At 35.9% G+C, this 13,656-nt stretch overlaps 1 protein-coding gene across 1 annotated transcript; it reads left to right on the plus strand.

The window, feature by feature from the left end:
* Positions 1–1,419: 1,419 nt before the first annotated feature.
* Positions 1,420–12,936, plus strand: LOC104573767 (solute carrier family 68 member 1). The gene is made up of 6 exons (XM_010220990.2): positions 1,420–1,582; positions 2,244–2,978; positions 5,893–6,047; positions 7,391–7,474; positions 8,449–8,592; positions 12,810–12,936. The coding sequence occupies exons 1-6, from the start codon at positions 1,430–1,432 to the stop codon at positions 12,934–12,936; spliced, it is 1,398 nt and encodes a 465-aa protein (XP_010219292.2). The 5' UTR covers positions 1,420–1,429.
* The last annotated feature ends 720 nt before the right edge of the window (positions 12,937–13,656 follow it).

Raw genomic sequence — 13,656 nt, forward strand, 5'->3', positions numbered from 1 at the left:
TCAATAACAGTTTCTGAATCAGAAGTTGTTAGGCAAATGTGAAATCCATCACCTGGGGATGGAAATATTAGCATAGCTCTATGAAAAATAGCTTTGAAATCAAATATCCTCAAGTATCTGCAAATTTAGTCCTGTTCTCCCACCCCCCAGAAAAGGTTTGTTTGTTTGTTTGTTTGTTTTAAAAAAAAAAAAGCTTTAAGTTGTTTGTCAGCTTGATTTTTTTTCCTTACCTGTAAAGAGAAGTTATTTCCTCTTCCTCTTTCACATTTGAGCATCTTAACTATAGGTATCAACATACACCCCCAATTTACTGCCTTTCAAGTATTCACTTTCTGTGCTGGGAGGAATGGCAGAACTGCTGCTCCCTGCTCTGTCTGGGCCGGAACGGGCAGTTCTCCAGTCCCACTTTGCTGCCTGGCTTTTTCCATCCATCCCTCACCTGGTGACTCAGAACTTCCCGTCCTCCCCATTGCAGCCTGTCCACAGGCAGCAGGAGGGGCGGGCAGGTGGGTTTAGAGAATCAGCTCGGATCAAGGAACATGAAAGTTCTCCTTGCACTTCTTTAAAAGGCAGGGATTTTCCAGAGCTGGCTATTTTCATTGGATGGTTTATCCCAACATACTCCAGTTAAATGCTAGATATGTGGGGAAAAGGCAAGGTCTTAAAAAATTGTTGGCTGAAGGTCTGTTTGATATATTAAAGAACTGTATGTCCTTGGGCTGAACCTGTTGTTTGGATATACTCCAAATCCTGTGCTATTCTATACAAGCTACTTTCTAGATTTTATTTAGATGAGTTCCCTTCTAGTATGAAAACGTTTATTTAAAGGTGTTTTGCTTTTCTTAAGCTTCCATTAGTTTTTTAGTTGAAAATACTGCTTCTATGCCTTGGGTTCCTTTTGTTAACAAAAAAAAAAAGAAAAGAAAACAAAGGTTTGAATTCATTTTAAAAGAAATGTTCATCTAAGTGCATGCTGCATTTGACATTCATAACAATGGAATACACAGGGATATGAATTGCGTCATTTCATTCCTACAGAGTCTTTGTAATTTTAGAACTATGCAGCTAGCAAGAATGATCTAAAATGTATGCAACTGCTTTGAACTCTACTCCAAGATTAGTGCTTGCAGTAGCAGATTTTTGCATTGGGTCTGTGCACTTGTCTCTTTTGAAGTTTTGTCTACTTGTTCTTTTTTTTTTTTTTAAGTGGTGATGATATTTGGAAATGTCAGTGTTGTTTAAAAAAAGAAAGAAATAAAAAGAAAAGAAGAGAAAGTGAGGATGGAGAAATATTCATCTAAAAACCCAGTTCTGCTTCTCTGAAACAAGAAAATCTCGCATATCTTTATTCTGGAAAATTATTCTACCAACTACTTTTTTTTTTTTTTTTTAGTAACTGGAGGGAGAAGAGACTTAGACAATTTGGAAAATGAAGTTTACTTGGGGAATTCATCATAATGCACTGGCATACTCTATGACTACATTAGGTGCTGGAATGATGAACAGTATCTTTAATTTCTACTACGTTAAGCTTTTTCTAAATGAATACAGAATTTCAGAAGCAGCATTTCATCAAGCTCAGGTATTGTACAATTTATGAATTCACTTTGAAAGCATTGAGAATACTTATACAAAAAATCCACGATAAATTTAGTTAGTCCATAAGCAATTGAATGCACACTTAAAGTGTATTGTTTCCAGTCTTTAGAATAATAATAAAAAAACTTAGAGGTGAATTGCCAGAAAGGTTTCTACCTTTCCTAGCTTAAAGTACTGTACTAAACTGATCTTACACCTCAGCTTCATGCATGCATTTGCCTTCAGTACTTTCTTACTGACTGTTTAAGTACTTAAGTACTGCCTTGAGTCTGCAAGTCACTATCCATGTGAGGAACTCTTGGGCACCTAAATTATTTCATGGATGTAATGGCTCTTGCCTTGCTGTAGGAATTCAGGAGATGAAAATCTAGATACACAAGTATTTGAAAGCGTGAGGTCTCAGAGATGGGTTTATTTTAACTAGCTTAGTACCTTCCTGCTTATTTGGTTTGTTTCTTAAAAGTACTCAAAAAAGAAAACCCTTGTTTCTGAGTCTATTTTGACTTGGCAAATTTCCATCCCTTTTTATTGTTTGAGTAGAGTTTTATTTTAAATAAATATGATTGTAACTTGTGCTTTTGCAGTCTCTGCAGAAAAAAAATGACACTAATAATACATATTTTTTTTATGCTTGTTTGTCCCAGGTGGTATTTATGATATGGAATGCCATCAATGATCCTCTTTTTGGATATATTCAAGATAATTCCAAATTCGCCTGCTGTTCAAGACGTCAGTTTTCAATTTTGTATGGAGCTCCCTTGTATGCGTTAGCCTTTTTGCTTCCTTGGTTTCCTTGGAAACATTACGAGGAAGGCGACTGGCTAAGTGGTCTCCACCTGATTGTTTCTCTGTGCGCTTTTGATGGTTTGCTTACGTTTGTGCTTCTGGCACAATGTGCCCTCTTTGCAGAAATTTCCACCAGACATGAAAATAGACTTCAGCTTATTAAATATAACCAAGTAGCAACATTAATTGGATCCACAAGCATTCTTTTCTGTGGTCTAATATCAGATAATATGGAGAATTTTGCCTATTTTCAGGCTTTTACTGTTTTGGTTGCTGCGTTAGCAACAGCTTGTATGTGTTACACGGGCAAATATAGTACCAGTCAGTATGAGCAGAGAGAAATTCCTATGGAGATTGCTAATCTAGAAAACCGTGATGGAGCTCTCTCCTGGTCCTCTGTTATTTCACTAACCAAGCAGATAATGGCAGAGAAAAACTTCTTATTTTTTGTGACTATGAACTTCTTCCAAGTCTTCCACCTAGCCTTTTGCAACAATTTTATGATGATCTTTGCGGATAATCTAATTCCTAAGGATGTCCTTTCTTCCTCAATAAGAAGTATTATGTATGGAGCAGGCTTTATTTGTCCTCAGGTAAGCAGTAATACGTTTTTTGTTTGTTTGCTTCAAAAGATGAAAAGACGGTCTTTTGTTAGTTTTCAAGGTATCCTATTATACTGTTTCACTGAACAAATGCTGTTCCTGGCATAAGCTGTTGGCCACACTGAAAAGCAAAGCTGTAGCTCATCAGCTCTGAAAGAGCAACGTGCCCATGTGTACAGGCTGAACAAATATGAGAGTGGGGTAGTGCAAGAGGACAAGCAGACAAGGGGACAAATATTGAAGAATTTGAAATGAAAGTGCAAAGAGTAAATGTTTTGTGTATTATAGGGCTTATAATAGCTCAGTATAAAGGAAAGGGAAACATGGGCAGACTAAGAAGTTTCCAAAATCAAAATCTATAGAGTTTTGATTTTTTTTGTTTTGTTTTATATGATGAGAAAATAATCTCTTTTCCCAGAAATTTCCCAGATAAACTGCACAAAACCCCGGAGAGCTACTAGGTTTAAAAGCTTGAAATGTGTGATATCTCAGTCATGGGAACTGAAGAAATCTGTAAACAGGTGTTTTGGGAGAATGATGCATTAAGATTTATTTTGCTGTCTGCTTTGATGATCAGCTACATGTAGAGAGGCCAGAGAAAGATGCAATTTCAAGAGCCTAGTCAGAGGTGGAGGGGGAGGAGTGGTGAGCCGGAAAAGAGAGAGAACCCAGGCCTGTAATTTATGAGAGCAAGAAAGCGCCAAAAGTGTGTTCCACTAAATATACTGTTTGCAGTAAATAAGAAAATTCCTATTCTAATTCCCTCTGACTTTTTACACTGGATCTGTAAAAGCTTCTACTGTGTTTACTATTTGGTGGATTTCCCAGAAACTGAATTCCCTGTCTTTCATCACAGATACCGATGGTGCTCAGAATTTCTGAACATCGGGCTGTAATGTTTTTTAACAAATAAAACCTAGAAGGAGATAAGGGGAAGTATAAGTTGAATACACAACTAAAATTTTCAGTAGAAGTTTTGGCTTTTGCTTATATAATACAGGAGAAAAAAAAATACTCTCCTAAAAATACGAACCATACCTTCTTTCTTCCATAACCCTTAAATATCTTTCAACTTTTTCAAGTTTTTTACTAACCTTACTGTAGCTTTAATAGGCTTTTTCCATAACTCAAATATATCGTTAGGTGATGAACTTCCTTGGAAGTGCATCAAAACTACAGAAACTACAGAATTATGGCAGCTTCAGTAATTTTACCCTCAATGTGTGTTAGTCACATTGGTTGATACAATCAGTGTGACAGTGTTAAACGAACAATCTTTCAGAAAATGTGTTTCTCTGCTCCCCAGAGACTCTTTGTCTGGAAGGTCGCTGAACCGTAGACTGTTTGCTGTGACCTTATTTTTTTTCAGGTTTTGTCCCTCTGAGTTCAAGATATAAGAATTATCTGGTGGCAATGTCCTGAACTTCACTTACTGGAAAACCACCCAACCCATGTAGAATAAAGCCCATAATGAATGTGCTTCAGTGGCCTGTACTAAATTAGAATACAGCTTCTCTCATGAGTTCCTTCTTGCAGTGGATGGCAAGAATAAAACTTATCAGGGAAGCTGAAAAAACATGCAAGCATATTTAAATGTAAAACATCATTAAGATAGTATTTTTCTTACAAGTATGTAGTCTTAGAAATATGCATGTTGTCAGGAATTTTCTAAATCATAAGTGCTTCTTCACACAGAGTTATTTGTCAATTATAGAGAGACAAGGCCATGGTTTTTGCAATGATACACATTACATATTGTCTTACCATTCCTTATGTAAGTGCATTTCTACAAAATGTCTGAAAACAGCTTGGCATCATGTTTAGGTTTTTTTGATCAGATTAATCTGAAGAGTTCCTATAACAAGACAGTTTTACCTAGTCTTTATACTACCTGTTGTCTTTATACTGCTCGTTCATTGGTTTGAATGAAAGACTTGAGCTTTTTCAAAACAGTATTTTTCAGAATCATTTCTATCTGACAGTAATGTCCTGTTAAAATATTTAAATATTGGAACAAATATACAAGGAGATTTCCTTCTTGTTCTTAAATACTAATTAAGTTGTTCGTCTTTGTAACAGAAGGAAGGAGAAAATGGCTTTTCTGCAGGGCTTGAGGATCTCTCTTGGGTAGTGTCTTGAGGGCACACAGGTAGATAGCAATACAAGCTTATACAGCAATGAGAAAAGCAGCATGCATCACAAAATGCCCTATTTAAAATGGAAAGTGAGGAAGGATATAGAAGAGCTTACACTTAAACATTATAACCAGCACTTGTTAACAATTTTGTGAATTTGTCCATCAGTTGCTTCTAGCACAGATTATTACTTGCCAAGATTGGCAGAAGTAAATGCAGCTGCATTCACTGGCATCTGCCTGTCTCTGATTAACTGGAAAGTCAATACCTTGCTTAGATCAACTGTTTCTGATGAGCTTGCTTTATCAACTTAAAGGTCATGCTGAATATCTATAAATGTCAGTGAAAACAGATAGTAATATTAATGAAAATTTGATTCTTTCCCAAAATATCTTAGACCAGCAGTTAAACTTCAAATGGCAAGATGCTTGCTTTGCAGCTCACACACTGCAAGGTTCATTATTTAAGGAATATCAGACATAAATATAATTAATGTTAAATAATAGTTAGGGAATATGGGAAATATTTTTCTCGCAGTATAGCAGTGCTCAGCTGGTTAATTTTGGGTAAAGGTTCTTACCATTCTTACCTTGTAGAGGCAGCACTGGATGACCTGATAAGCAGTTCTTTGTTCAGTTTGTATTTTTTATTTGGAGTGTGCCTTATACTATCTTGTGCTTGGTCTGTGCTTTATAACTTTCCCAATGCTGAAATATTGTAATCTGTCTTTTTCTTATATATATGTGTGTGTGCATATATTATCTTTTCAGTGCCTTGTTCTTCTCAGTCATGCTTCGTTGAAGAAGTTTGGTTATTACAGAATCATCCTGTTTTCCTTTTACTTTGAAGGAATAGCTGCTGCCATCATTTTTTTTCTAGGGCCAGATCACTATTATCTTTTGGCATTTTATCTAACAGCAAACATGTAAGTAAATGTATTTCCTTGTTCATATAAAATGCTTACATAGTTCTAAGGGAATACACACTTTCTTTTAATAGCTGGAAGATTTTGCCACTCTGTTTACAGTTTCCTTTCTGTTCTGCTTTTCCTGTCAGAAAAGCTGTAACTCCAGTTAGAACATTTTCATTTTTCATTTTACTCCAGCTTTTAATTGCTGCTTATAATAAATAAATAAGCTAAAATAGCATTGGAATAAATACAGTAGTTAAGGTTTGCAGCCACATGCCTCCAGCCACATATTTGCTTTAACATGGGACAAATTCAGATGACAGTGAAGCAGAATCTTACTTTATCCACTTAAAGAGATTCTAAGTAGAGGAACTCTGGAGACTGATACCTATGAAACCTCGGACTTCATTTAATTTACGTGGACACTTGCGCGTTGATGCTGGTGTGAGGTATCCATTAGCTAACCAGTGCTGAGTCACAAAGTATGCCTAGAAGTAATAGTTGCATAGATGTACATTTTGACATATGGAAAACTTTATTTTAAAATGAAAACCTTTTTTTATATCAGAACATTGTTATGGCAGGTCATTTTTATTTCTTTATTTCCTTTTTCACTACTCTTTTTTTTCCTGCATGTGCTTTCTACCTTTTTTTGTTTTGTTTTGTTTCCTTTTCCTTCTTATTTTCAGTATTTCAATCATGGGCTACTGTAACACTGAATTATGTGACCAATAAATTGACTTTCATTAACTACATAATTTAAATGATGAAGATATATATGGATTTTCTCAATAAAATCTTCCAAGGTACCAAAAGACTGTATGTTTAATGTGCTAGATGTTCAAAACCTTTTGTAAGTAGAACATAATCACATCAAAGCTTAACACATACCTGTTAAATGTTATATGTAAGATATCCTGTGAAATCTGCCTTTAGTTGTTTGTTGAGAGTTAGCTCTGTGTGTCTGCCTGCTTAAATGTCTATATATGTCCCCTATCCCTTCTTATTTCTTAAGTTTCATGTTAAGAGCTTAGTACTTATAATCTCAGACAAGTATCTATAACCTTTTACACCACTGTCAAACTGTAGTAATTTTGGAATTCCAGGCATTTTAAAAAATAATAATAATAATTTTCCATATATACTTCAAAATCTGACTTATAACAGAGCTTTCGAAACTGGTATTTAACCAGATATAGTGAATCTGGTTTCATTCATTGATTTTAGTGAATGTTTCAGCTTTGTTTGCAGAGATGTCAGCATGGATGGGTGTGTGTGTTAGAATGTCAGTTAACCTTTTTTTATTATGCAAGTGTATAAAAATGCTATGAAATGTTAATTGTTTTGTCTTTCTTTAGGGTAATTGTACAAGCCTCATTTAGTTTGTTCAATCTGCCCTTGGCAGACATTGTTGATGCAGATTTAATAAAACATAAACGGAGGTAGGTTCGGTCTCAACTGTTTTGTTTTAAATACTCTATAAGCTGCCATGTTGCTCTGTTAATAAATCAGATTATGTCAAAGTAAAGACTGCAAATAAGACATCTTTGCCCCTCAACACACAAGAGCAAGTCAGCATAAGGAAAGATGACTTGTGCACAATTCCCTGCAGTTACTGCAGCAGAGTAATTTAAACAGTTTGCTAGGTTGTTTGTAGTTTCAATTGTACTACAGTAACACAAGCCCAGTCCTAAAATTTTTTGGTGCTTATTCTTCTTACCTTCAGTAGATGTATCCTGCAAGCAAACACATCTAGTGTTACTCGTGGAATTTTCTGGGTAAGGCCTTTCTAAGGTGGAAAACGCATTCATTCCGAAAGTTCTACTTACGTGAAACATTAGCACAGACTTCAAAGTCTAAATTGTTGCTGTTATCTCTTTGAAATAAAAATCAATGAAACCTCCTTTGACGTGGCATATTACAACTCACGCATCTTTTGGAGTTTTATCAAAGTGCAGAAAACTTCCTGTTGCTTCTATCAGAGTTTATATTAGTGCACGTTCACTCTTGGTCACTGTAGTAAAGGGCTTAAATGTGAGAACTGCTTTCGTACAGGAAGAAAATTTGCCTTTTCTATGGCTAATGCATGTAAAATCTTAAACTGTAATTATTTTTCCCCATTCTGTTCAATTCAGGTTAGATTCAATAATTACTGCTTAGAAAGTTGAATTTTGTGACGAGTACGAGTCATTTCAGAGTTTGAGCTAAGCTTTATGTACCCCAGAAGTTTATTGCCTTTCATTTCCAAATAAAATGAAATTTCAGCATGATGTTCTCTTTGCTCTAATGTGTTTAAATATAAAGCTAAGAAATGATTAGCATTCATGTAGGAACAGAATTTAAAGAATCACTATTATAAATGATTGTGTATGCTGGTAAGTTAGTGCTGTGCATTTCTTTTCCCTAAATATTTTAGATCACCGCTTTCCTCTATGGTTTTTGGTACCAATGCTTTGTTTACGAAGCCTGCCCAGTCTTTGGCTCCAATGCTTGTGGTTACAATACTAAATCAGTTTGGATATGAGAACCTCACCAATGAAATTGCTCAGCCTGATCCAAGGTGAGTTTAAAAGGGATTCTTTAAATCATAGAAATTAAAGTGAAATAATCCTGTGATTCTAAAAAGCAAAGACATCTGCAGTTAGCTTTTATCAACAGTGCTACAAAGAAAATCTACTTGTTCTGTTATCTGTATAGAAATCTTCTCTAGATTTTTTTAACAAATAGTTCCTTAAACAATTTCATGAGGATTTGTGTAGTTTTGGGGGGGGGGGAAGGATGAATTTCAGTAGCTTACCATTTGCTCTTCTACTGTGGGGGAAAAAAAAAAAGATTTTCGAGTACTTTTTATGAAGACGGTTGTCCTGGCTCCTGTGTTTTATTTGCCTCAAAATTTATTTCCTATAAATATATAATTTTAACAGGGTTTCATGTAAGGATTTTTTTTTTTTGACAAAGCAAAACATTATATTCACCGGAGAAAAGAGTTTGCCTCAAGTAGGAATATAATTTTGTCTTTAGCATTGTTTACCATTATAATGATTTCATTGCTGTCCCAGGGGAACTTTATGTGCAGTGTATAGCTGCTAATTAGCATCTTGAAAATGCATAGGCTTTTACAAAAACAGTAGTATATGGAGTTGGCACACCACAAGGATCATAGGCTGTTTATTTAGGATCAACAGAAGGAAGTGACAGCGTAAGGATTAAGAGGAGTTGGGAGTAAAGGCAAGAATCAGTCTGAGTAGGCTTTGCATGACCAGATAACCTGGATATTCTGAAAACTACACAATTTTCCTAAATTTTGAGGATAAATACATAAAAGACAATGGCAAATCTTGAACTAGGTGCTGGATATGAGAAGACTGAACTGTATTTATCTCGATGATTCAGAAAAAAATAGATTTGAAGCAAGAAAACTGCAGTTTCTAATCCCTTTCAGACAGAGAAATGTTCCATTTGTGGATAGAATTTAAATCATAGTAGTTTGAAACTGAGGTTGACCATTGGCTTTTGCATTCTGAAGACCTTTGCAAGTTTTTGCTGTAGTAAAACACTTTTTTTCTCTAACAGTGAGTTTATAGTTGACAAATTGTGAAAATAAGCTTTTCTGCTTGTTCACACTGATGCTTCTGTAGCACTTTCATTTAATTTCCTCATTGCTTTGCTGAGATATTGCCTACGTGAGGCTACAAGGAATGCCTGAACACACACATTTTGAGTGAATTTCACTTGCGTATGTAAAAAGTCCTAGCACATTTGGGAGGGGAGTCTTTTCCCCCTACTTTATTTCCCTTGTGTTTTGCTATTTTGTTGATACCATTTTTTTCAGAGAGGGCTTCAAAAACATTAGACTTTTGATAATTTTCTAGTATGTAGCATCAAGAAAAAGCTACTTAAAAATGTCTGTTGAGAGAAATCACATACCCTTGGATTCTTACATCTCCTGTAAAAAGTCCATAAGGTGACGCTACGTCACCCACACCTCCTCATTCCAGTTAGTGGCTCTTTGGTTCTGCAGCTATGCAATATTAAGACTTCTTGGCATTCTGTATGGTTGAGATGTTGCATTGTTGTTTCATTCGAGTGCGAAACTGTAAGTTGCCAGTTTTTAAGCTTTTGATGCCATCGTGCTATTGAGCAACAACAAGCTCGCATATATTCTGCTTCAGAAATGATCACATTCCTGGAGACTTCCTAGGGCAACTGGCATGGGCCAAGTCAAATTCTTGTCCCAAAAGATCACTCGAGACACATCATCTCCATGGTGGTTTTTGGCAGATTGTATTCTGCAGGGCAGGCAAGCTGTGAAGCCTGCAAAGGTGTTTCACGCAGAGTATCAAGATCTGGGAGAGAAGAAACTTTGGTCACTTTTTTGTGTTTCCCCTGCGAGATGGCGTAACAGGCAGATGGTTAATATTCATCAGAACTGAGACAATGTTTATTACTGAACAGCGATGGGCTGCTGTGTTAGACCAGGCGTTCCTGAGACCTCCCAACTGTCCTTCCCTTCCTCTGTATTAAGAGCCCTTGAACTGACCGTTAGCATCACCAGCATCTTCCTTATCACTAACATTATTTACTTCTGCCTCAATATCTTCTTAGCCATCAGTGATCTCTTCTTTAGGACCAGTGTAGATATCTCCTTTTTATCTCTGATATCGTAACTCTGAAGTGGGGCTTTGCTGCTCTCGGTGGTGTTTCCCTCCTCCAGAGGTTTCCTGGGGTTTTGATAGAACCATTATCACACAGGAAGTTGGCCCATAAACCACGCATGATGCCGCATAGATTATGCTTTAAATTCTTAGAAAATGCAGTAACTGCACATCAGTTAGGTATTTTGTAGTTGGAAGGTAGCTTAAGGTTTATTTTGTTTGTTTTGGATGTGTTTTCTTTTTCTTTTTTTTTTTCTATGATATCCTTAAAATATGATCAGTAGCTTGCAGAATAGTGTAGTTTTCATCTGTTTTGCATTTGTTTGTTTCGCTTTTTAGTCTTTTGATCTGTCATCCCAAATGAAACTTTACCTGTCACCTATGTTAGATCTATTTCCCCTTCTTTGCAAAAGATACGTAGTTTAAAATCTCCCTCTTCTGGAGAGCCACTGCAACTGCAGTTAACTGCTCAAAAAACGGTCTTCTAAAATTCGTTCTTCAGAATGAAGTTAGGTTACGGTAAATCTTCAATAATATTAATTTCTGCAACCACTGTCCTTCCATTAAAACCAAATCAAGGTTGCACCAGCGAAACTCAGTGTTTTGGCTGATGTTTTGGCTTTAGCTACGTTATCACTGGCCTCCCTGCTGACCCTGCTTGCTCAGTTAACCAGTGGCAGTTGTGGTGGTCGTGCATGACACGGGCCCCATTTGCTTGAGGATGGACTGAAATTGCATCTGAACGCAGGCCAGTAAACAACCTCCAGGTGATAAGTGATGGTCACTGCCAATAAACCCGTGCTGTGGACCCGTGTCCTGCTAGTGAGCAGTTGCCGGAGCTGTTGAGTTGTTCAGCTGTAAGCCTGTGGGGTTTTGTTTCCTTCCTTAAGATTAGCAAGTACGGGGTGCAAGATGAAAGCTGACTGTTGTGTGAGGGTGTATATATACTAAGGAATAAATCTGATTTATGCTGGAGGTGGTGAGAGATTTTATGATAAGTGCAGTGAGATGTGGATTAAGTCCCTTATCATTCAAAGTAACCCTTAGTTTTTAGTCAAAAGCCTCCTCAAGTTAATGAGTTATTAGCACCAACTCTTTTTTTCTTTTTTGGACCATGTCCATAGCTGTTCTGTGAGTCTCTAATCTCACTTCTGAATGCCAAGAAAAAAGTAGAAAATAACTTAAACTGTGTCTTGGAGAGAAAGTTCATTGAAAGGCTGTTTCTCAGCTTGAGTTCACTTTCTTGATATTTAAGTAATTGCAATCCAATAATTAACGGAATGCCAGTAGATAATGATTCCAGCTACTAGCTGAATGCCTAAATGTATACTTGGAGCTGTCAGAAACCAGACTGTTCATAAAAAAGGATTTATTTTACTCATATGTTCTCCTGCTTCACTCCTTGTTGATGCACTCTTTTATCTGTTATTCCTTAGAGAAGATTTAGACCAGGAAATAACATGCATTCATGAGAACAGAAAAGGGTCTCAGTGTTAATTTCGCATGTATTATTTTTATGGTTTAAATTTTCTTGTCATCTTTTATTTTAAAACAATAAGTGAAATTAGTCTTAATACTTCTAAAAGCCCATTACACCATAACTGAGTTTCATGCATTAATCATGTCTTCTACATAGCACTTAGCAGCTACAAGAACATACTATGTGGACAGCTCATTAGCAAATGTTCAATAGGGATAATACAGTTAAATAAAAATAGTTTTGTATTCTAAAGTTTGCCTCTATTTTCTGCTTTTCTTTCCCTTCCAAATTTTTTTCAGTCTTACTAAGCATTTTTGTAAGTCCTGCTCTATGATTGGGTTATATTGCTTTAAATTCATTTCTGTATTATATAGTACAAATGTGTCTTAAAATTAACCCTTTGTGTGTTACTTCTCTCATTTTCTACTAACTGTTATGAAAGCAACAAGCATTATAAAATATGTATCTGTATATAGAATCAGAAAACATAATTGAAGCATATCTGGTATCTCGGATATTTAGTTAAAATTGATCATACACAGTAATGTAATCGAATGATTTTTTTTTTTGCCATGAATTGACTATAAAAGTCAATTCTTATTTTCTTCATCCTGAAAGGTGTCTTTTCATCTTGTTCACCAGTTTGTTTTTAGGTCTTCATGATGCCATGTTCTATTTGATCTGTCTGGTTCCACTTTGCATTGCAGTCATACAGATCCTGACGTGGACTCGGTTTTCAATCCAGAATAGTCATTTGACAACTGTCTAATCTTATTGTCTAACTAAATATTTAATAGTTGGTCTGTAAATCTTCTGCTGAACTGTATGTAGGAGACTTAGTATATTTTAAATGTGAAAAAGCAACCTTGTATTGAATAGACTGTTAGGCCAAATACAGCTTGAACCATTCAAATAAAGTTGGATTCCTCAGTGTATGTAGAATATAACACAGATCACATCCAGCCTTAATATTCTGCTTTTTTTTTTTCTCTAGTTGAGTTGTCATTTGAATGTGACAAGGGTGTTGAAGACAGGGAAGATGTGGTTTATTTTTTCCTAAATTACTAAAGTCATTTATGGTACATATTGTTCACTCTTTGAAGAAAGGACATGGCAGATCAGGTAAAGGAATCCCAGCCCAGCACCTGGAACTCAAAGGAACTGCATTTTCTTAAAGGTTACTGAAAGATGGTGGATTAATTCTGATGTGCATGATAAAATGGCACATCTCTGAAGCTTGCCAGGGAAAGCCCAGGTAGACGTTCCTCAGGAAAGGCAGGGACACAGAAAAATTTAGTTGAGATATCAGGAGCGAAGTATAATTAATTGCCTTATAGAAGTCAGTGTAAGACTAAATAATAATAATAAAAGATTAAATTGCTACTCAATAAAGTATTGATGATTATGGAAAAAGCTCCATACGTCTTCTTTTGAAGTTACTATATTGTAGTACATTATACAAAACGTCATTGTGGTAAGAGAAGTATTA

Source organism: Tinamus guttatus, unplaced genomic scaffold (assembly GCF_059628265.1).
Source record: "Tinamus guttatus ecotype Peru unplaced genomic scaffold, ASM5962826v1 Tinamus_guttatus_pri_ptg000330l, whole genome shotgun sequence".
In the NCBI taxonomy this organism is placed as follows: Eukaryota; Metazoa; Chordata; class Aves; order Tinamiformes; family Tinamidae; genus Tinamus; species Tinamus guttatus.

Bases quoted from the DNA above. Each gene is read 5' to 3' on its own strand.
- LOC104573767 (XM_010220990.2), top strand. From the start codon at position 1,430: ATGAAGTTTACTTGGGGAATTCATCATAATGCACTGGCATACTCTATG. The intron at 1,583-2,243 runs GTATTGTACAAT...TGTTTGTCCCAG, and splicing joins CAGCATTTCATCAAGCTCAG to GTGGTATTTATGATATGGAA. The intron at 7,475-8,448 runs GTAGGTTCGGTC...TAAATATTTTAG, and splicing joins TTAATAAAACATAAACGGAG to ATCACCGCTTTCCTCTATGG.